We start from the raw sequence: 23,908 nt of genomic DNA on the forward strand, positions 1-23,908 counted from the left end.
TTTGCTGTAATTTAAAATATGAGACTCAGAGATGTTAGTGCAAGTGAAGAAGGCTATCGTAAGGCTAAAAAGGACAATAAATCAATTTTAGGGGAGGCCAATTGAATAGAATAGAATAGATCTTTATTGTCACTGATGCAAGAACAATGAAACACAGTTTGGCATCTCTCTGCTTGCAGCTTGTAGAGATGCCAAAATGTGTTTCGAATCAATAACCTGGTTCGTTATTAAACTTAAGGAATGGGATGGCCAGCTCAGCAACACCAAAAGGCCTGGGTGAGTGCAAAACCAATGTGGATGATGACAAAACTATTTTCATGATTAAGAAAAACAACTTCACAACATCTTACCAAGTTAAGAACACTCTTTAGGAAATTGCTGTATTATTGTCGAAGTTTATAATCAAGAAACACATTCATGGGTTTACAACATGCTATAAGTTTACATTCAAGAACAGAGTGTAACAACAAAACATCTTAAAGAGCAGAGCAGAAACCAAGATTACCTTTACCAGAACAATGCTAAGTAAAAGAAAAAGCTCATAATCATGCCCATATAATAACATGTTATAATATGGGCATGGTATGGGCCACACAGTGTGTTTGCTGACAGAATTAGCAGGATGAATTGTGTGCAGGGCTATACTCTGCTCAGGTTCAGAAGAGTAAACTGAATAGAGTGCGCGTCACGATGCAAACAATGATCCAGAGTTCCTACAAGTATCAATGTCTTCATATTTAAAATTGTTAGTTTGTCCAACTAGTCTTGAGCCTCTGAAAATGAGGCACTATGTATAAAAATGGCTGTAACTCCTACAGTAAATAGTTAATGAAGTTTTTGTTAAATGTCTTGAACCTTTAAGTCAGATGTAAAATCCACTGTGATAGTGTACAGACAGAAGACTACAAAAAGTGTCTTTGTCTAACAAACTATGGACCTAACTTTAGCTTGTTAAGAGCACAAGGTATATGTGCTGGCTGTGAAGTTTCGTTTTTACATGTGGCCTGGATATAGTAAAACTATATATACAAATGTATGTGGTGGCAAAGAAGAATGGTGCCAAAACAGCAAGTCCTTCCCCAGAGTTTAATTTTAGTAAGGGTCTGTGTTGAGTTTCTTACACATTTTATGACAAGAAAGGTTTATTGTCATCCACAAACAGATAAGAAACACTTTAAATTCATCAAAAGTAATTTTAATATTTTTTCCAACACATTACAATTTATCTATCATTCTATCAACAACACTGGAAATAACAGCGCATACAGTAGTGTAATTTGTTCATCACAGGCCGATCCACATTGGTCCATTTGTTCATACACATTTGTAAGTTCTCATAAAACTAGTCACAGAGATGGCAAATTTACAGTACATTTTAAATAATTAATCTTCCACACATGTCTTGCTATGCATTTCAAAATAAACGCCATTATACAGTATTATACAGCTACTGTAAACAAATATGGGTGTGGTCATTTTTGCCCCTCAGCTCTTTGCCTGCGGATGAGATCAGAATAATATCCTCCTTTGCTCAGCAGTTCCACATGTGTCCCAGCCTGTAACAAAAAGGAAAAAGGTGTTAGATATAATAAAAATTGATATAACACAATCAACTCAACAAGGAAGTGACTAGTATGTCCATACGTATTACTAAATACTGAAAGAATTCAATTTTATTAAGTACATCTCTGACATTAAAAGCTAGAGTAAATTAGCTGGAGGATTTAAATGGAGGTCAGAGTATGTCCTGAATACTCAGCCTTCTCACCTCCACAATACGACCATTGCTCATCACGCAGATCAGGTCAGCCCCTTGAATGGTGCTTAATCGGTGGGCGATGATGAGCACAGTGCGACCCCTTGTGGCTCTGTCCAGAGCCTCTTGCACCACTCGCTCTGACTCTGCATCCAGAGCACTTGTGGCTTCGTCCAGCACCAGAATACTGGGGTTCTTGATCAAAGCGCGGGCAATGGCAATGCGTTGTTTCTGTCCACCTGATAATGTCACACCACGCTCACCTGGGTTTAAAGATCTGGAGTTTAGAATGAACAAGCGGCACAGTTTCTTAACAGTCGTGAAAGCTCAAATGGGAGCACATACCAACCACGGTGTTATAGCTGTCTGGGAAACCCGTGATGAAGCCGTGAGCATTGGCTTGCTTTGCTGCATCAATGACCTCAGCATCTGTAGCCTCAGGCTTCCCAAAACGGATGTTCTCCATGACGGATGATCCAAACAAAACTGGCTCCTAAAAGAAAGAAGAAAGAGGAAAAAAAGGAAGTTGCAGTGAAAATTGTTAGGAAGTAATACTTTTAAAAAATTGATCATGAAATGATCAGCAGCCTTGACCTGATTGATGAATCCGATAACTTGGCTCCTGAGCCAGGAAAGGTCAAGTGTTCGAATGTCGAGGCCGTCCAACATGACTACACCGCTGGTAGGGTCATAGAAACGCTCCAGCAGGGACGCAACTGTGGACTTTCCTACAGGGTTAAACATTTATGAGATGACCCAATATTGTTTGAATGTCGCACAGTTACTGAATGAAACGTCAGAAATTACCTCCTCCAGATTCTCCAACAATGGCGACAGTTTTACAGGGTGGGAGTGTCAAACTGAACCTCTTCAAGACTTGATGGCCTGGTCTTGTTGGATAACTGGAAACATATCAATAGAAAACAATACATCATTCACAAATCATACTTTTATGTCTGTGCTCAGTTGTAGTTTTAAACTTATATTTGATTTGGAGCTGAATTAGGAGGATTTTAACCTGAACGAGACGTTCATGAAGTCCACTCTTCCTGTGAGTGAATGGTAAGGAATACGTCCTCCTCCAGAGAGGGGGATAGTGGGCTGCAAAGCAAGGTATTCAAAAACCCGAGCCCCAGAGCTTATTCCTCTCACCACCTGCAGCAAATGTTAGAGATTGCCAGCAAAATATTTGAGGCATTTGGAAATGTTCACATATTATAATACTCTAGTTTCAAATCTGGTTGGCAGTCAGATAATCGTAGTTTTTACTTACTTGACCGAAAAGTATGGAGATACTGGCCAAAGACCTGAGCATAAAATGAATGCATGACTTGTAATTAACTACTTTTGAAAGAATACATTTAACTGTAAAAGAGAAATCATCGTGGAGCAGGTTGTGTGTTTTTACCTCTGAACGGTCTGAGAAGCAACCAAGAAAGACATTAGGTCTCCAGGAGACATTTCATTGCTTGAAATTAAAGTTCCTCCAGCAAAAATAGTTCCAAGGACAATGCCTGTATTAACACGACACAAAAACATTAGCGTAACAGAAGAGATGCAGTACCAGGCTGCTAACAGTGTGTCCACTAATTAACAATGTAAAACACACTCACAGTTCAGGGCAATGTTTGACAGCCCTTGGAAAATGGCAATCCCAGTACCAAGATTTTCATTCATTTCACATGATTTGTCAACTTCATATGCATATAACCTGTGTAAAAACATTATGGAAATCAAAACATTGTATCTCTGTCATAGATTTAGTGCTTTTCTGAAAGTACAAAGGGTAGAAGTACAGGGTGGGCCATTTATATGGATACACCGTAATAAAATGGGAATGGTTGGTGATATTAAAGTCCTGTTTGTGGCACATTAGTATATATGTGGGGCAAACTCCTCAAGATGGTGGTGACCATGGTGGCCATTTAGAAGTCGGCCATCTTGGATACAACTTTTGTTTTTTCATTAGGAAGAGGGCCATGTGACACATCAAACTTATTGGTAATGTCACAAGAAAAACAATGGTGTGCTTGGTTTCAACGTAACTTTATTCTTTCATGAGTTATTTACAAGTTTCTCTTTGTTCACAGCCATTGACATGTTGAAAAGGTTAACATGTGAGGAGCGGATCGAAATTGTGTTGATATCTGGTGAACGCAGTAACCAGGTCATTGCAGCAGATTTCAATGCAAGACACCCTACGAGACCACCCATTTCCCATGCTACAGTTAGCAAACTGCTTGCTAAGTTTCGTGAAACTGGTTCAGTGTTGGATTTGCCAAAATGTGGACGCAAGAAAACTGTCACTAATGAAGAAACATCAGTGGCTGTCCTAGCTTCATTCAGCAAGAGTCCACAGCGTAGCACTCGCTGCATGTCACTGGAGAGTAGCATTAGTCGAACATCCCTTCGGCGGATATTAGCTACTCACAAATGGCACCCTTACAAACTCCAGCTACTGCAGCATCTCAACGAGGATGACCCAGATCGGCGCACAGAATTTGCAGAATGGGCAAAACAAAAATTGGAACAGGACCCTCAGTTCACGCAGAAGATTTTGTTCAGTGACGAGGCAAACTTTTATGTGAATGGTGAAGTTAACAAACAAAACCACCGCTATTGGTCTGACACTAACCCACATTGGATGGATCCTCCAAGACTGTTGGAACAACAAAAGTGATGGTTTGGTGTGGTATATGGGGTACAACGATAGTGGGTCCATTCTTCATCAATGGAAACCTCAAGGCCACTGGATATTTGAAATTGCTACATGATGATGTGTTTCCCTCTTTATGCACTGAAGCTGGCACGTTCCCTGAGTTTTTCCAGCAAGATGGTGCACCACCACATTATGGGTGCCAGGTCCGAGCATTCCTAGATGAACAGTTTCCTGGAAAGTGGATTGGTCGTCGTGGGCCAGTTGCATGGCCCCCAAGGTCTCCCGATCTGACCCCCTTAGACTTTTATCTTTGGGGTCATCTGAAGGCAATTGTCTATGGTGTGAAGATACGAGATTTGCAGCACCTGAAACTACAGATACTGGATGCCTGTGCTGGCATTTCTCCTGCGGTGTTGCTATCAGTGTGTGAAGAGTGGGAGAAGAGGGTTGCATTGACAATCCAACACAATGGGCAGCACATTGAACAAATTTTATGAGTGGTCAGAAACTTGTAAATAACTCATGAAAGAATAAAGTTACGTTGAACCAAGCACACCATTGTTGTTCTTGTGACATTATCAATAAGTTTGATGTGTCACATGACCCTCTTCCTATTGAAAAAACAAAAGTTGTATCCAAGATGGCTGACTTTTAAATGGCCACCATGGTCACCACCCATCTTGAGGAGTTTGCCCCCTCACATATACTAATGTGCCACAAACAGGACTTTAATATCACCAACCATTCCCATTTTATTACAGTGTATCCATATAAATGGCCCACCCTGTATATCAAAAATATTCTCTCACTTACTGGAGCTCTCGTTCCTCCATCGCAAAAGCTTTTACTGTGCGCACATTACCAAGTGCTTCATCTGCCACCCCTGTCGCCTTTGCTACCTTGCATTTGACAGCATTAAGTAAAAACACAGTCAGACAGCAAATTAGACTAATTTTGCAAATAATAGCTCATGCAGTGCTTTTTATTGGTTGCTTTGAGTGCCAGTGGCATTAGTAAATTAAGCACTGCTGCATACATTTTATTACTGCATTTTAAAATAGGAGTTCAAACTTAAGATACTAACATCTGCTGGCAGTAATTAGAACAAATCTCGAATATATTAAGACAACTGCTGTATGCTTATAATACATGAAATATAACATGCATAGTACAACACCTGCTCTTGAGCCAAGCGGGATAGTCGGCGAAGGAATGAGCCAATGAGAGCTCCTGCTCCCACTAGACAGGGGAGGACAAGTACTGTCAAACCTGTGAGTTTTGGAGAAATGACATAGAGGGAGACAAAACATCCGACTGTCTGTGTAATACTCCGCAGACCCTGAAAATATACCAAAAAAGTGCAAAAAATAAGAATTGCAAGTGTTAAACCAGAAAAACTTAAGTAACAAAATCACCAGTGTTGGATCGTTCTTGTGTTATTACCTGAGAAATAACCAGTTTAAAGGATGACTTGAACTCCTGAATGTCAGCAGTCAAACGATTCACCAGCTGCCCGGTTTTATTGGCATCAAAGAAAGCCACGTCTTGCCTGAATTTAAAAAAAGCAAACAAGACAATGTGAACTATGGGAATCCCTGCCAGACAGTCAGAGTTGTGTGTGTATTTGGATTATGACACAGTTTTTTTTTTTATTATTCTTCTGTACGCCACAACAAGAATCTTAAATTAGACAATCAAAGTGCAGACTTTCAAAAGGTTAATCAAAGATTTTTGCATTAACTGCTTAGAAAGCAATTTTTACACATAGTAATTGGATTATTTAAACTGCCCAGTTGCTTTTGATGTTTTGAAAATGGGTCACTGTGTTAGAAAAATGTCTGTAAATAAACAGTTAATGCAAATTTCAGTTTGAAGTTAACTCATGTCTTTATGGTTTGAGTTAAAACCCTCTGTGGGGGGCACTTAGAGCCCAAATTACAAAACTTGTGTCATTGTCTGAATACTTATACACCTAACCATACATAACATTTATTGTATATATATATATATATGTATATTTCCTCTGTGTCAATATTTTAGAATGTGTACCTCAGTAAGGATGCAAAAAGGGTCTTTCTCATGTCTGCCGCCACTCTTTCCCCCACCCTCGAGAGCAGGACAATGTACCCACTCGTCAACAGTCCCTGCACAAAGGAGGCAATTAAGTACCAGTTAAATAAACTATTTTCATTAAATAGATTAAATAAATAAATTATACAGTGAGATCTTTAAATTCCAAATGAGTAAGTTGAGAGAAAATGTGTGTGTATACGGCTACACAACAATTTAATATAGTTAACTGAAAACGCACTTACTATAGCATTAGAACGACTGCTTTATAAAGCTGATAATTGCAAACTTCATGATTGCAGTATTTATTTTGTGCTTGACTCATGTTCACAAGTTGTGCAACTAGTGAGATTTCACGTGTACTTACCTGGATACCATACAGTCCAAGTAATTTCAGGGCTGGACCTCTTATCTCATGAACATAATTCCCAGTATTTTCTCTCAGGTAGCGTGCCACGACATTTACCAGATCACCAAGCATCAAGGGGATCTGAATGTTCAAGATAGCAGCACCAAAAGCGAGCTGAGGGGAAAAACAAAACAAAAACCCAATCATCCATTTTAAATGATAAGCATAAATGCCCTAACTGGCTAAAATCTTTTGCTTCACCGACATTCTTGATCAGTAAACTGATTCAGTCTTACCACAACAGCACAGATGAGAGCGAACAGCTGAGGTTTTACAAATTCCCACAGAACGTGCCATTTGAAGTCAGGCACTGGGTTTTTGGCTACAACTTCCACGGGGGTGTTATTATTCACATCTGCCTCACAGTGGGCTACATGGCAAAACAGTCGAGCTGAAACAGTAAGTACTGCTGGTCCCAGGATAAACTTCAAAGCTATTCCCGGGGGTTTCGATGTCCTGGTGGCGGACTGACGGACAGCTCTCTGAGTCAGGCTCCAAATGCGACTGACAGCACCGCCACGCTGCTGTGAGGAGCTGTATGCATTAGACCCTGGGGATGTGTACCACCTGGATACAGACCAGGACAGAAATATAATCAGGGAATCAAAATCACGAAGGTTTTGCAACACTAATGTAACAAAAATCCTGGCCGTTATCAGCTAATCAATTTTAATGAACTCGTTCCCTGTATTACAGTTGAGTAGCACGAGGAAATGTGGCCCAACTGAAACAAAATTTTTGTTTTAAATATATTTTATTGACAACTTTGTATTAATAAAATAGATATATATATATAGAAACACACACACACACACACACACACATATATACATATATATATACAAAGCAAACCAAGAGAAATTAACGAGAAATATATATATATATATACATCCATAAAGGGATAATATGTGCAAATACAATGGATTTGCTCTACTGCGTTAGGATTACGTACGGCTCATGTTAATAGGTGCAGTGATTACAGCGATTGATGAGCCTTTATCTACATGTGGGAATTTGACTATAAACCGCAAATTGCTGTTTTTTTTCTTCCAAAATACAAAGTTTAATTTAACAGAATGCATTTACTTGAGTATGTTAATGCTACTTCACTATATTTTTTGGGCAAATGTTGAAGTTTTTATACATTTATCTTACAGTTCAGGAAAAATTCAGGAACACTAGTTGAAATTCTCAGTTATTTCAAAAGTTAGAAAGACAAATCTCACATTTGTGTGTGTGTAATTTCATATTTTTAATGTGGTTTTGATTTGTTTTACTGTCTCGGTACTGCTTTTTTCTTAGAGAAAAGATCTGAATAAGTCTGGCAGTGCTAAAGGAAATCAAAGTAGGTCAAGTGTGACAGTGACGAGTACCACATATATGGGATTATACAACTGGTATAATCTACAGGTCGGCTGTCACTGGCTAAATTAGCTACCGGTCACTTTAACCTACCGTGAAAACTTCCATAAGTCTGCACTTTTATTGCACCGGCAGTGCAACGACAATGGCCGCAATGGTGCAGCAGCGATGTTTGCTCTACAACTGAGCAACTGAAGCATGCTTTATTCCTTTTTCAGTGATAATAAGCTCATGAGGTCAAAATAATCTTTAAGCTCTACAGTAATCCAGCGAGACTCTGCAGGCTGCCATGTTCAAACTCTCCCAGGATGCATTTCTGCGGGAAAGCTAGGACCGTTGCTTTAATATGAATTTTGCTTTGTGAAACCCACAAGCAAGACGAATAAAGGCTTACTTTACAGCAAGCTATATATCGATATTTGGGGCTATTTGGACGACGCTGAAAGCGAAAAGGTCGGACAACAGAGGGTCTGCCATGTGAAAATTATTTTAAAAACTACAATTGCTACCCGGAAATGGCGTCAGTGTGATCAGAAGTGATGTCAAAGTCGTTTTGTTGACATTTGTTGGCGAAAGACAAAAACAGTGCACACGCACAGGTTGATGTATTTTTGGAAATCAAGTAACGGACCTCGGAACCGACCGAAGACAGCCGTGTTGTAACTGAAACGAAGTTGTGTGAGATAAACGAGCTCTCGTGAAGAGGTGGACTCTGAGCAGCAAACACTAAAAAAAGGGATAAAGATCAGCAGATGAGCCGACGGCAGACGGGAACAAAACAAACCGTGTCACCCTGACTACAAGACTGGCTGAATCATTCACAGGTTAGCCAGCCGCTGCACAGTCTTTTGGCTCAGGTAGTAATCTTTTATGAACGTAAGGGACGCTCATTACTAACTATACGGAAGCTTCATGTGCTGAATTTTTAACTCCAACGCAGAATTTTACTTGTCATCATGGTCGTGTAGGGTTACACAAGCGCCGTCCGTTAGTGGAGCAGGTTAGCAGGCTAATGTTAGCTGTAGCTATCCTTTCTTCTTGGAGTGCTCGAGCTGCTAAGTAGCTAGCTGCAGGATGTAGTTGTGGTTGCTAGTCTGCTTTCGTTTCGTATAGTATTTAGTACAAGTAGCTCGTTAGTTGTGGAGGGGTGACCTGAAGAATGTGAAGCACAATGGCCAACTTTGAAGCTTACCAGGAGTATCAGAGAATTGATGACTACGAGGAGGACTCACCACCAGGAGAGGAAGATTTACTGGTTCACGTGCCTGAGGGCCTAAAAGGTAAACAATATATTATTGCTTAAGTTAAAAGTGGTTTCTAATGTATGTTAAAGTTTTGTACTTGATAAGGTTAATAAGCCTGGCTGGCTGTTGGCAAATGATGCAACAAAATAAGAGGTTAAGTAAGTTGTAGAAGACTTCTCCCTTTCTAATGGTCTCATTTCTGTTTCAGACTCATGGCACCATATCAAGAACCTGGATAACTTCTTTACAAGGATATCCTTTTAAACTCTGTGAACAAACTGGCGAAAGCCAGAATGATCCCTTTTACATCATCTGAATGTCACTTCTGCTGCTGCTATGGGATCAAATATGAATACTTAGATATTGTGTTACACTGAAGATTGTTATCGCTTCACTGTGCAGTCAGCTTACTTATAGTGAATGTCCACACCTAAATACTTATAGTTAAATAATTGTCTTCCCATTGTAGGGCTGTTTAAAATTTTCCTTAACCATGTTGTTCACATCTATCATTTTCATCAAAAAAATGGCTTTGCCTGTATGATGTTGTCCGAGTTCTTTGAACTTGCGTAAGTATTGAGTTGCACAGAAATACTCACTATGTTGAGATGGCTAAAATATTGCACCATGATTGCAGGTGATACACGTTGAATGCAAAACATTAGGTTGATGTGTGTTTGCAGATCAAAGAGGAAATTTGTTTGGCCTTGTGTATGTGTCTGTGAGTTAAGTGCACCCCAGCCTTGGACGACAATCCTTTTTAAAAAAGCAATTCCTTCTCTAAATGTTATTTTGTATCTTTTTTTTAAATGTGGTCATTTATTCTGTTATGACTTTTTCTGTTAGGATTAATCCCTTCACCAGCTGCCATGTTAATGCAACATATTTTTTATACTCCTGCTGTTTGTGCTGCTGCCATGCCTGTATGACATTTGTTATTCCTGGTGATTATCAGATGGGGCGACTTTCCTTAACTACAGTGTTATCCACTGATCAGTTGTTGTAGTGTATTGTTTATAACCTAATTATTTATAGCAGTTAAACAATAAACAGTTTTTATTGTTATCTTTTGGTTTTCTTGGTATTTTCATTAAGTGTGAAACCTAATCACTCTCTTTTTTTAATCTCACCCTCACAGTCAGCTTTTGTTTGTTGTCACATTCACAACGTTCCTTGTCAACTGCGTGGAATACGATGTCCTGTTTGCCAATCGAGCGGTCAACCACACAGGGCCAATCCAGAACCCTTTGGACCGGAACAAAGTCACACTGCCAGATGCCATCCTACCAACTCAGGAGTGCACTGCAAGGTAATGATGGCAAATTACAATCCTACAGACAGTTTAGGTGTCTGAAGGAGATTCTTTTTCTTTTTTTTTCTGGTGGGAAAAGGATGAGTTGACTTAATCTGACAGAATGTACAGGCATGAAAAGTCATGCACATTCCAGGAAGTTTGATTAGACACTTTGTTCTCAAGCAGAGTCCAGGATTAGAGACAGGCCTTTAGAGGGATGTCATTTGTCTGACTTAATACAGCCGCAATTAGACTTTCACACTAAATCTCTTTATGGGCTGTATACGATGTGGCTCAGAGTGCAAGATACAGTCACATACTCTGAGAAAAGAAAAAAGAAAACTATTTAACTGTAACCAGCATGTTTCCTTATTTAATCTAGAAATCTGTTAGAACTCACTTGTATTTGTAATGCAAGGCAATGGTTCGTCATAAGATTAATTAGATTGGTTTATATATTTCATTCAGTGTTTTTTTTTTTTTTTCATTTTTGGTGTTTAATTCACCCTGAGATTGGTAGCTTCAACATTTCTGCAACTCATGGTTACTTGGAGGGAGGTGTTTGTGTTGAGAGCTCAGCCTGGCTTTGGAGAACAGAGCGATGTAATTGATAGCTATGGTGAGGTACAGCTAGCCAACCGAGATGCTGACAGCTTGGCTGGGACAGCGAGCTGACTACCACATGACACCTCACAAGCTGACTGCAGGAGTAAGCCCCCCACCTACCCCTCCCACCACTCCTGTGTTGTCACATTTTTTTTTGACAACATGTAGCCTAGACTCAGCTTGACTGCAGCTCAATAGTTGTTTATATCAAAGTCAATGACGTCCGACTGCTTGGATTTCTAATTTGGGAACAACTTGTCCCACAGTTTAGACTCTCTCTGTCCTCTTCATACCCCATATCTAATTTCCCCCATAAAGCAGCTTTAAAACGCTCGGACTGAAAACAAGATTGTATTTTGTTTAATACATCTGAATGTTACCTCATAAAGAGCTTTTACAGTTGCACTGAAATTTGCTGTTTGTTTAGACACATGGGAACATTAAAGAGTTTCCTTAAATTTAGAATATAATGAGCTGACATCCACCACTGTACTTCAAACACCCCCCACCAAAAACATGTAAACTGGAGTTTACTAGATTACTCCATGTATGATCAGCTGTTGCATACTTCATATAAATATTATGGCATTAGATAATGAAGAGCCAACTTAAATTGTCAGTAGAGGAAAGGGGAATGTGTGCCTGTGGATCCCAACAACAGATCTTTGTCATTATAGATAGATAGATAGATAGATAGATAGATAGATGAATAGATGAATACTTTATTAATCCCGCAAGGGAAATTGTTGTGTTACTGCACCATGATAAAGAGTAAAAATAGTACAGTCTACAATAAACGACAAATAAACAACACAGTTAAAATAAAAGTGCCACAGATGCCTAGTACGGGCCTTATACTGAGATAGTGCAGGAATTTTATGCATACAACAGTGTTTAAAAAAACAAGTAAAAGTATAAATGAAGTTAGTTAAAAACCATAAAGTATGACCGACATTGTGTAAGAGATTTTACATTTTACAGTGACTCTACATTGTGTACAATGTGTACTATGTATAAATTTATACATGAAGTTAGCCTTGTTTGAAAGGGGCTTTTGTTTCTGTTCAGGATTCAAGAGAACAGCTGGATCATATTCCTTCTCATCATGGCTGCTATATTCTGGATCTATCGTCTTGTTAAGGTCATTTGCAATTTTTTGAACTACTGGGAGATCAGGCAGTTCTACATCAAAGCACTGAAGATCAGAATGGTGAGTGCACCAACTTGAGATGAGTATTAAGGTCATTCAAACAAATTTTTTTGACTCATGTTCATTGGTATGAAGAGAGATGATAAATCTCTGTGTTTTAAATTGTGGCTTTGTCTCAATGCAAGTGGGTTCCTTGTGTCTTTCTCCCAGGATGAACTATGCAACTACACATGGCAGGAAGTCCAAGACCGTCTAATCAGCCTCCAGAGGGAACAGCAAATGTGCATTCACAAGAAAGAGCTGACAGAACTTGATATTTATCACCGGATCCTACGTTTTAAGAACTACATGGTGGCCATGATAAACAAATCCCTGCTGCCGGTGCACCTGCAGCTCCCCCTGCTGGGCAATGTGGTCTTTCTAACCCAGGGTCTGAAGTACAACTTTGAACTCATCCTTTTCTGGGGCCCTGGCTCACTCTTTCAGAATAAGTGGAACCTGCACCCCAAGTACAAGCGCAGTGGAAACCGCCTGGAGCTTGCCCAGCAGCTCAGCAGGGTCATCCTCCTGATGGGTTTGGCCAATTTACTGCTATGTCCCTTCATCCTAGTGTGGCAGGTGCTCTATGCTTTCTTCAGCTACACAGAAGTGATCCGCAGAGAACCTGGGAGCTTGGGCGCACGCCGCTGGTCCCTCTACGGTCGTTTATACCTGCGTCACTTCAATGAGCTGGACCATGAGCTGCACGGGCGTTTGGGTCGTGGCTACAAACCCACTTCCAAGTACATGAACTCGTTTACATCGCCACTGCTGACTGTGATTGCTAAGAACATTGCCTTCTTCTCAGGCTCAGTGCTGGCTGTTCTCATCGTACTTACAGTGTATGATGAGGATGTTCTGACAGTGCAGCACATTCTGACTGCTATCACTGTGCTGGGGGTGACTATAACTATCGCAAGGTGAGTCATCAAAGCAAGCCCACCCAGTCAGTCATCGAAAAACAACTACAATATACACTGTTACAAATTATTTGTCTATTTTTATTTCATTTATTCAGCTGAAAGCTAATAAATGAAGTAATTCTTTAAATAACTCGGATTAACACTATAAGCAAGTATTAGATATTCGTCATCAGGTACTCCACCTGAATTTTTAACTTTTTATGATAAAGCTTTTCTCTTTTGCTTATCCATTTGTCTCATATGTGCAGATAATGCACGGCTGTAATGCTAACATTTTGTACCTGTCCCACGCCAGGTCTTTCATCCCAGATGAGCATATGGCGTGGTGTCCAGAACAGCTGCTGCAGTGTGTGCTGGCACACATTCACTATATGCCAGACCACTGGAGGGGCAACGCTAACAAGAGTGAGACTCGTGACGAGGTGGCACAGCTGTTCCAGTACAAAGCGGTGAGGAATGCAGAAACTCCGTGGATAGGAACACACTTGTCACACTGAACTCAGACTGTCAGACTGAAACTTTGTGCTTGTCCTGGCTGTGATGAGGGTTTTTAATCCAGGACCTGGGTAATGCTAAAACTGTCAGATTGGTCGCAGTCATATTTTCATAGGGTGTTCATAAAATGAGACGTACAGAACCAGAAATTCATGTCATCTCTGTCCACTCAGGTGTTCATCTTGGAGGAGTTGCTCAGTCCTATTGTCACACCCTTCATTCTCATCTTCCTCTTGAGAAACAAGTCTCTAGAAATCATTGACTTCTTCAGGAACTTCACCGTGGAGGTCGTTGGAGTTGGAGACATCTGTTCCTTTGCCCAGATGGACATCAGACGCCATGGAAACCCAACAGTAAGACCCATTCCTTTTGTCTGGCAGGACTGAATAAACAAATGTCTCAGTGAATGAAGGCTGTGGGGAAAAAAAAATGATATCAAAAAGGTGATATGTCTATTGATGTTTTTGCAGTGGCTGTCAGAAGGGCAGACAGAGGCATCTGTGTACCAGCAGGCTGAAAATGGCAAAACGGAGCTGTCCCTCATGCATTTCACCATAAAGAATCCACGGTGGCAGCCCCCTCAGGAGAGCTCAGTGTTTATCAGCCATTTAAAGGAGAAGGTGCACCATGATGCACAGGCCGGCCCCTCCACTCAGCTGCTGCTTTCAGAGGCGCCTCTCTGCACCTCGCTGCAGTCCAACGAGTCTGGCACTGGGGTAGGAACCAAGTCGATAACACAAACACCAAGAACTACTTATTTGCTCAAAAATGATATAGGCAGCTAATGTAAAAAGAAAACTCAGTAATGCAGTCATCCCTTACCATTAGGATCATTTATATTAATTTAAATAAGTCTATAAATAGTTTTTCCCTATAAATACTTAATGCCTAAACTACTAGAAATTTGACTACTGATAATGGCTTCATTATGAAATATATTGTTGTAATTTCTATTCTCATTAATTTTTTTACTTTATTTTTTGTAACTTTCTGACATTTGTTGTTTCCAGGCTGATAATCTTTTGGCCAGTGTCCTGGCTCACCCCATTATAACTGCATCTGGACTGCAAGGGCGAGACCATCGGCTCATCCCACCAAGTACCGCTGCTTCTGCTGCAGCCAGCGTTCTTGCCTCTTTGTCCACATCTCAGCTCGCGCATACCAGTCGTGGGCGGTCACACGGCCTCCTGCCCTCCTCCGTCCACCCCGAGACTACCATGTACCACAGTGAGCGCACCATAATTGACAGGTATTTTCCAATATTACATTTTATATACTTCTATACTGAGCTTATTTATAACAAAACAAAAGCAAACAAAATCGAAATGCTTGTTATCAGCTTTGAAAAAAAGTGTTTGGATTGTTTTTTCCAGTATGTCTAACAGTGACTCTCGCGTCCGGAGCAATGCACTGCAGTCAGAGTTTGCCTCAGCCGAGATGAGTCTCCATGCCATCTACATGCATGAGGTAATTTCCTGTTCATGAACTATAGCCTCTAAAACATATATGTCTGTGTCCAATGTCCCTTTTTTTTCTCCAAACTTTTAGGTGATATGTTTGCACATAGACGTGCAAAAACATCCAAATCTTTACTTTGGTCTCTCATGTATCATCGTAGCTTCAGTTCATGGTTTCATTTTTAGTATTGCTTAACAGATTTGATGCTCGAAAGGCACATTTTGAACCAGAGTAATGCTTTTAGTATCTTTTGTATTACCATAAGTTTAGCGCCCCTTTCTGCTGCACACTGAAAACTGTTTGTCTCTTCAGCTCCACCAGCAGAGCTCCCACCCACCAAGAACTTCAGGCCAGTGGCATAATCCAGTGCCAATGAGAGACCTGCACACACACACTGGTAAATGAAAGTGCTGATTTTTAAGAACCTGTAATTTTTAATTCAGCCAAAGATTATGAATATTAGCATGCAGAGGACTTTTATAAATATTGTTGGTGTCAATTCAGAATCAAATGAATGTGACAAAAATTCTTGTTGTGCTGAAATCCTGGTTCTGATGTGGATACCCTGATATTACAACTCATTAGACAGCAAACCAATAGATTTTAAACCCTTATTCTCAGGTTACCAGGCACACAGCGGCCTCAGTTCCAGCATTTCTGTGCCCACCACTGTCCATCTTGGTGGCTGGCAAGAGGTAGAAGAAGAGGAAGAAGACGATCAGGAGATTAATAGTGGATCTACTCCAAAACAGGGCACTGGGGGTAGTTGTTGAAGTGCCTTTTGTCATAAGGTATATGCTCACATTTCAATGCTCTGTGGTTCTGTATTTTTGGGCATTGTTTGTCCTGAAGCTACAATGCCGTGATCACTTCTCTTCTTCTTTTTTTTGTGTTTTTGTTTTGTTTGTTTTGTTTTTTAGTGTTTACATTTTACTTTCTTCAACGAACGTTGTGGCCTTAGATGATCTTCATGGAGAATTTAGCATGGACCTTTAATACACCATTCAGCGTTTTTAGGAGGGACTCATTGAATAACCACAGTCTCTGCACCTCTATGCCTCATCCTGTCATATCAGGCAGACTATGGCATCAGGGAAACCATATGTCTTCCGTCCACGTTATCACAATTTTCTTATCAACTTGTAGGAACTTTTCCCGAAGCTCGTATGACAGAAAGATCGATGAGGTGTAGTGTAATCATAGATGCACCGTGCGACGATGGGTGCGAAACGCGAAAGGTTCATCACAACTTCTGCTGCGCACAAATCGAGTATTTGAGCATCACAGGGTATTACGGTGCAAGTATAATTGAAGTTTTCCACGGAATAGTGTCTCAATCTGTGCCGCAGCATGAAGTCTGCAAATTGTATCTTGTCTGCCTGAACAATTTCAGTCATCTGGGCTGGGCGGGGCTGGGCGGGGCTGGGCTGGGCGGGGGGGGGGGGGGTAGAAAAAAAGCATTTCAGAGTTGTGCTATTTGACTCTTGTAAAATGTAAATACACTTTTGCATCTTGCTTGTTCCTTCAAAGGTCACATTTTTACTACTAGATCCAATTCCTGCAAAATATACCAAGTATTGAAATGATTAAAAAGTTCACTATACAGTAGCCGCACTGCTAAAACACTATGTGTATCTGGGCGTTCCTTGAGCCTAAGCATGCACATGGTTTGATGCTGCTGTCTGTGTTTAGTGGTCCTAAATGCAGATTTTTGTTCAGTGTTGTTGTTTCTGCGGCTCATCTGTCAAGACAGTTGCTTTTCCTCAAAAGCAGAGCCGTAGTAATGGGCACCAAGTACACTTGGCTTAGAAATCCCAATGCAGATAGAAGATGTAATTGAAATCTGTTTAAGCTGGACACAGCCAGCGTTATGCCTTAACACCGATGTAAAAACATGTATTTAAATCCTAGTTTTCCGCATTACCTCAGTTGTGGAGGAGAAAAAACGAATACACAAATCGATACCTCTGTAGTGTATTTACTCTTGTGTAAATATTTATTATACATATACATTTTTTTCATTCTAGAGGTGCATCTTTCGACTGCATTTTGATTTTAATGGCAGGTGTAGGTGGAAACCATTTTTAAAAGAACAAAACAGTAAGGTGTTGCTTTTTCAAATCCTTTGTGTGCTTGTTACCATTTTTTGTGCTTTCCCTCAAACTGATCATATAAAAATGGAACTTCATCATAAGGGCTGATTTCAGAGTGCGTGCTGCATAAGGACAGCAGTTCTGCTAAGACTTTATTTTTCCAAAGTAAGATCGTTATATATATTTATTTCCCCACATATTTAATTGATACAGGTATATAGAGAGATATAATTTATTTAGGAAAAAAAAATTAAACAATCATAAACTTTTACGAATGGAAGTGTTGCGTGGCCCCTCTTAAAATGTGGTTTTTGTCTTTAATTTTGGTGTTATTGTAAAGATGCCATGCCCAGGGGCAAGATGGTGAATGCAATTAAACCCTGAAATACACTGGGACAAAATCTTGTAGTTGATCTAGTGATGAAAATATAAACCCAGTTTTATTGCATTCTTCAAAGGAATATAATTTGAGCCCTCCACCTCTATAAGACTTCAGAGTGTGTCCTTACCCTCTCGTGTGTTTAGAAGCTGTTTCACTCTCACGTTGAGCGTGCATGTGTCTATGGAGGGAATGCATTTTAACATCTGCGGAATTACGCTAACACTTTTGCACTGATTGAAAAGCATTTTTAATGTGTGTGTGTGTGTGTGTGTGTGTGTGTGTATGTACTTGCATCCTGATTTAGCTTTATAGATAAGCATTGCATCAGCCTGTGTTGTGTTGTCATTTGTCCTCAGCAGACTATAAGGAAACACTGTGGCCAAGCACATAATGGGTTTTTTTTGTTTTTTTTTTCTTCTGCCGCTGGTCAGTAAATGTCTGTTTCCCTCACACGGCCTTAAATGTGCTTACATGCATTTCTTGTGGTCACAGTTTTGTATCCCATATGAGATGAGTTTGTGTTGTAGAGACACTGGAGCTCAGCTTTGAACACAGAGTTTTGATAGTCTCCACATTTACACGCCATGGTAGCGTCTAATGTTAGTCGTTTTATTATAAGCAGTGCCTTAGTAATAAGGATTAGCATTTGCTCTTTTTAGAAGCCGTCTCATGTTAACCACCAGATTTGCTTTCACATATTTACCAGCACATAGGATGTACAGTATTTTTGATTTCCATGCCATTGTGTATAGCATCGAGTGCATATAGTGAAACTGTGGATGTGTCTTGTTAGCTGACAGGTCAGTCTGTTGTATCTGACAGTGCACTTCTTTTGTCATGGGACTGCACTGTCTTTAACATCCTGAAGAAGCAGGAGCATCCCTTGTAATTGGCAGTGCCATTATGGCAAACCTTCTGATCATACTATGGTTTCTTATCCACTATATAGACCAGTCGAAGGATCACAGTGACTGGAACAAGGTGCTATGTTTTCATCCTGAAATGGTGAATTTGTTTTCTTCTTTTTTTTCTTTTTTTTTTGTGGTTACAAAAGTTTGTCTGTATGTTTTTGTTCTGTATATTGAGCAGCATTAGCTGAAATATGAAACATGCCAAAAGAACTTGTTTTCAGCACAGCTTTACAGTACGTGTTGTTTTCAGAGACTGAGTAGAGAGGCAAATACATCTAATTTTGAGTGTATTTAATCGTTCTGTGTGGTTGATTATGTAATGTTTATTTAAAATAAAAAAGAATAATGTTTAATTTTCTTTGTTTTTGTTTTTGCTGTTGCTTGCAAGTAGTTTTTCATGTAACTTAACTTGTAAAAACTTAAATACTTAAATAACTGGATTCTTTACCCTCACATTTTCCAACCAAAGGAGTATACAATTTTTTCCATTTGTTTGGTTAAATAGTAACTCTAGACAAGAGACATTATAGATAGATGGATAGATAGATGCCCAAAAGTTTGAACTATAACACCTAAATCTATATAACAATAAAAAGAAAGTATTTAGTGAACAGCTTCTGAATGAATATAAAGGTTTTATACAGACTTATTCACATTGTGTTACTACTGTCATATATATGTTTTCTGTGTTTTTGTCCTTTGTCTCTTTCTCCCCTCTGACTTGCTCTGATTCTCTCTAACCAGTTGATTCTGCTCACAGTCTTGTTGGAACTTATGAAGGAACAGCACATATACATGGTCCATTGATTAAACATCATTTTACATCATACAGCATCAACAGCTGCATAAATCGCATGCAGTGACTGTCATTTCTAGAAGAGTTCAGTGGCAGTGTTAGGGTAACCTGTTGATCAAGTCTTTTTTTTTTTTGTAAATCAGGACTTTTTGTATGGAATAATTAAGGTGAGTTGTTTTCTTTAACAGCCCCTCACTGCCATGTGTTCCCACTATTGTCCTGTGCTTGCTATAATACTGTAAATACTATCAAGACTGTAAATAAATATCATGTGCTTCTTTTTTGTCTCATTTTTTATTTAATTGTTTTATTTCAAACATATAAGTAATATAAAAAATATATCGGATACAGAAAAAAATCGCTCTACCATACAATTTACATGCTCCAAAAGGGGTAGGATGAAGCTTACGCCTACTTGATCCTACTCACCTTATTACTTGTTTTTAATGTTGTCCGAGCCCCTTGAGTATTTTGGAGAGGACATGCCTGCCATCTGCTGTTCAGTCTTAGTAATCTTAATCTTTGGTAGAACTAACATTTGTCTCACTTGTCATCTGCCATGTAACTGTTCTTAAGGTAACACCCATGTGTTTCAAGCTGTGAACATGATACAGCTATGACCTTATTCTCGAAATGGCTGAGGTCAAGTGGAAGGCCACGGAGACCAGATTGGAGAGTATACATTGCTTCCATTTAGCAAAAAAAGAAAAGTCTCATTACAAAGACATGTTTTACTTGGTGTTTAATCTTTAGGTTGCTAAATTATAACCAGGCTGTTGCCAGGTGCCACGAGACGGTGGTTACTGTCTGCAAGTGAGTTTTAAACATTTACCAAAATGTTGCAGAAATATATCGTGGTGTTGCTTTGGTATATTATGTGCTTTGAAATCAAGGAACCCAGCCTGTGCTAATTTATGACACAGTAGCGCAGTAGAAGGTTTGGACGTATTGCATGCCAACACAGAGGATAGCTTTATCTAAACTATTTTCTTCCTCAGTACACATACTCTAGTTAGAGTATGGAAACTAAACACAGTGGCCAGGAGAGGATGAAGCAAAGGAAAGCAGCAACAGTGGATTACCGTCTGCTAGAGTTTCTGGGAGTTTAAATCAGGGTCCAGGCTACCTGCTGCTGTCAGTCACTGGCACTGGGGGGAAAGCCCACACTGGAAGAGTAAGAAAATAACATGGAAGCCAAAGTTTGGGGACAAAAGGGTTAACACTAACTTTAGTCACTTTAAGCAGAATGATTTTTTCCTAAAATGTAATTGAGAGTCTATATTAAAAACGTGCACTGCAACCTGAAGTTTATCAAGTGATTTAATCAAAGTGAATACTTCACTAAGGATACATTTAAAGTATTACTGCATTCTAGGCCTTTCCACAATATGAACAATATGAAGTCATAACTTAATTCTGGGCCTGATGAGCTGGGGACAGCAGCTGTCACAGTGGTTGTTGTGGAAAACAGTCTGCTGCAAGCTCAGTCAACCTCTCAGCCTAATCATAAGCAGATTAAGTGGATTTATTATTCACTACAACTACTGCAAATGAATGAACTATCAAGAGAGGTGGATTGATAGATTTATGTTTTTGTTCAGAGATCAGAGCGGGTTTTAATCCTATAAATAAGCAGAAGAATGAGGAAGCTGTGTGTGCCTTTGTCACCACTGAAAATGTTCAATGATATCAGAGCGCAGGCCGGATTCTGTTACTGGTAATATGATGACAGGGACTGGATTTGTGATGTAGTATCTAATGGTGCCTTGGTGTTAATTACCTTCACATTTAACCTGGCACATCTTGAGCTGTCGTAAGCTGAGGCAAACTTTCATTAAGTAGAGACAGAGGTGGCAAGAGCTTGATTTGAGCATCTCAGATTTGCACATCTAAGAAAGTCTGAAACAAGTGAACAACAACAAGCGAAGAAGTGGAGGTTCAGTTTTGTTTGCAGCGCCGTTAAGTCTTCAAATCATGAATAATCCCCTGCGGGACATAGTTTTCAGAATTTTACCCTGCCTGTGAATTTAAAACCAGGCATGCCACCCAAAATGGGGGCTCAATTACCTTGACTATCCAGGTACATAACATAAAGTATCAAGTACTTTATGTATCAATAAAGTATTAAGTATTCTGATTCTGATCAAACTCATTTTATATTCAATGTACTCTTAAGTGAAAAATCTTAAAGGAAACTCATCTTTCTGTCAGAATAAAGAAGTTTAACTGAACATTCATTACTTTGGTGTAGTATGAATAGACATGGGGGGATTTTTCAGGAGTAGTAAAATCTCTAAATCCATGAATATACAGCTAAAAGTCCAAAATTTATGCCCTCCTTTACATTGGAGGGGATAAATGTGACAGGTTTTGAATACAGTTAAAATGATATTAAAACAGAAGTAGTTAAAAGATGTTTAATTATGAAAACTTGTGTGATAAAAAAATACTTTTATGTGGGCCGATTCACATGAGCCTGGTTCTGCTGGTAGGGGCAGAACCAGAATTTGTTTATAGGCTTGACTATAGGGGGGCACTAAAAATCTTGGGGTGGCACACCAAAAAAATGAACAGTGCATGGGCGCAGCGTGTGACGATGGGAAATCGTGAGGGATATATAAAGTGATGCAATATCAATGACAAAAATTGTATATGCAGGAATAAATAACAAGTTAATGTTTCAACTCACTGTGGGGTCTCTTCCTCTCTCTTGTGCTTACTTTTATTGAAATTATTACCAACATAGGACAGTTTTACCCGGGGATCACAAATTTTTTTTTGGGGGGGGGGGGGCACGGCTCTCCCTTGGTGGCGCCCCTGTCTGCCAGAGGTTTCTAACTGTTAAAAGGGAGTTTTTCCTTCCCGCTGTCGCCAAGGTGCTTGCTCATTGGGTGGGTCGTCTGATTGTTGGTGTTTCTCTGTATTATTGTAGGGTCTTTACCTTATAATATTAAGCGCCTTGAGTTGACTGATATATAAATAAACCTGAATTGAACCGAAACTCAATAAACTGCTTCTGCTTGATGCGTCCACACGCGGCACATTTACACCTAGTATGAGTTGTTTACGACTTGTGCCCGTATTGTGGTCTCCAGCCTGCAGCAGCAGCAACCCAGCAGAGGCCAGGCCAGCCTGCTCTCCTTCCCGAAGCCACCATCAGGCTATCTCCTATCTCCAAATGACAGGTCTATTTTGGAAAGGAGGCTGCGCCAAAATAGGCACGTCAGCTATGTGGCATCATGAGGCACCAGAGAAGAAAGAAAAAGTAAGTCTGCTCAACCGCCCACTGCAGGAGACGGGGGGGATGTTTCACTATCTTGGATTTACAACCATTTTGAAATATATTTGAGGTCAAAGAAGACTTTTTCTTGCCCCCCTGTGGAGCCCCTGAACGCTGTTGGAGAGGGCCATCATCCGGAAATCTTGACGGGCTATTGATTGTTTGGCCCACATGATTCAGCGCCTGAATTTCCTGAGCGGTTAAGGACTCAAGGTGAAGAAGCAGTAACACAACACTTAACTCATTTTCTTACAGTAAAGTTTACATGGGAACTTGGTCGAAGTTAGAATTTCTTTTCCTTTTTTTTGTTGGTTAATTTGAGCTTAGGTGCAGCTCAAAGAGGTAGATGGCTGTCATCTTTCACCTGTGACTATTACAGGGGCTGCTTTGAGTTCATTAGCTAACCGCATCATCCAGCTGAAGTTTCTGTTATATTTAAATAAACACAACCTCCTTTGCCGATTTTTTCCCGTATTTTTTTACTAGCCAGAAGTCGTTCATTAAATTCCGGTGTCGTTTTTTACGAGTTTTCCTCAGCTGGTAGAAAACGGACAGTGCTAGAAATGAAGTATGTTTGTGAAGTGGGAGCTTTATCAAACAGCTGATGTCCCTTTCGCTTCTACAAATGGCAATGGACAGAGACGGAGTCTGACAGCTGAGGTTATTTTTGGGACGGGCAGTTAAAGCGGCAGAGGTGACAAAGCTGGTAAATGTCACTCTTTGAAAGACACATAAGCGCTCTTTCTGACCTTGTTGTGAGAGAATTTGTTTGCTATTTAGCTTCTTTCCCTTTGAATAGGTCTTTGTATTGATGAATGTCCACTGAGGCAGGACAAGGATATGTTGACTGATATATAGCTACTGTAACTGTCAGCTATAAATATGCCACCCTAACTCTGGATTTATGTCTATTTTCATAGCATAACATATTTTTAGAGAACACATAGCAGAATGCCAGATTTTACAATGGGTTTGTGTAAA

The 23,908-nt window shown here is 39.8% G+C and overlaps 3 protein-coding genes across 4 annotated transcripts in view; 2 read left to right on the forward strand and 1 right to left on the reverse strand.

Moving 5' to 3' along the window:
- Positions 1-1,179: 1,179 nt before the first annotated feature.
- Positions 1,180-8,555, reverse strand: abcb8 (ATP-binding cassette, sub-family B (MDR/TAP), member 8). Its single transcript, XM_031737842.2, has 16 exons — positions 8,350-8,555; positions 7,131-7,461; positions 6,853-7,008; positions 6,465-6,559; positions 5,859-5,964; positions 5,593-5,754; positions 5,229-5,314; positions 3,370-3,467; positions 3,165-3,270; positions 3,030-3,063; positions 2,775-2,911; positions 2,564-2,658; positions 2,351-2,484; positions 2,102-2,249; positions 1,769-2,019; positions 1,180-1,556 (listed from the first exon to the last, which is right to left on the reverse strand). Exons 1-16 carry the CDS (start codon positions 8,454-8,456, stop codon positions 1,473-1,475), a joined length of 2,130 nt encoding a protein of 709 aa, XP_031593702.2. The 5' UTR covers positions 8,457-8,555; the 3' UTR covers positions 1,180-1,472.
- A 130-nt stretch (positions 8,556-8,685) lies between these two features.
- Positions 8,686-16,868, forward strand: atg9b (autophagy related 9B). Of its 2 annotated transcripts, XM_039601979.1 has the most exons (14): positions 8,686-9,536; positions 9,709-9,752; positions 10,005-10,069; positions 10,639-10,809; positions 12,469-12,610; positions 12,761-13,509; positions 13,808-13,961; positions 14,181-14,360; positions 14,478-14,723; positions 15,018-15,256; positions 15,381-15,474; positions 15,778-15,862; positions 16,087-16,256; positions 16,386-16,868. In XM_039601979.1, the coding sequence occupies exons 1-13, from the start codon at positions 9,428-9,430 to the stop codon at positions 16,236-16,238; spliced, it is 2,430 nt and encodes an 809-aa protein (XP_039457913.1). In that variant the 5' UTR covers positions 8,686-9,427; the 3' UTR covers positions 16,239-16,256; positions 16,386-16,868. The 2 variants fall into 2 exon arrangements, with proteins under 2 accessions (XP_039457913.1, XP_031593696.1); XM_031737836.2 differs by having other exon boundaries at positions 16,087-16,868.
- Positions 16,869-23,565: 6,697 nt separating this feature from the next.
- Positions 23,566-23,908, forward strand: part of obscnb (obscurin, cytoskeletal calmodulin and titin-interacting RhoGEF b) — a 59,142-nt gene continuing 58,799 nt past the window's right edge. Inside the window, exon 1 of the mRNA XM_039602475.1 lies at positions 23,566-23,633. The gene's annotated coding sequence lies outside the window, so the exon portion shown is untranslated. The remainder of the gene's footprint in view (positions 23,634-23,908) is intronic.

This window comes from Oreochromis aureus, linkage group 18, assembly GCF_013358895.1.
Source record: "Oreochromis aureus strain Israel breed Guangdong linkage group 18, ZZ_aureus, whole genome shotgun sequence".
Taxonomy (NCBI): Eukaryota; Metazoa; Chordata; class Actinopteri; order Cichliformes; family Cichlidae; genus Oreochromis; species Oreochromis aureus.

Coding starts and splice junctions, on each gene's coding strand:
- abcb8 (XM_031737842.2), bottom strand. CDS start 8,456: ATGCTTCAGTTGCTCAGTTGTAGAGCAAACATCGCTGCTGCACCATTG. Junction 7,009..7,130: donor CTCTCATCTGTGCTGTTGTG/GTAAGACTGAAT, acceptor TTTTCCCCTCAG/CTCGCTTTTGGTGCTGCTAT. Junction 6,560..6,852: donor TTGGACTGTATGGTATCCAG/GTAAGTACACGT, acceptor TCCTTTGTGCAG/GGACTGTTGACGAGTGGGTA.
- atg9b (XM_031737836.2), top strand. CDS start 9,428: ATGGCCAACTTTGAAGCTTACCAGGAGTATCAGAGAATTGATGACTAC. Junction 13,962..14,180: donor AGCTGTTCCAGTACAAAGCG/GTGAGGAATGCA, acceptor CTGTCCACTCAG/GTGTTCATCTTGGAGGAGTT. Junction 15,257..15,380: donor GAGCGCACCATAATTGACAG/GTATTTTCCAAT, acceptor TGTTTTTTCCAG/TATGTCTAACAGTGACTCTC.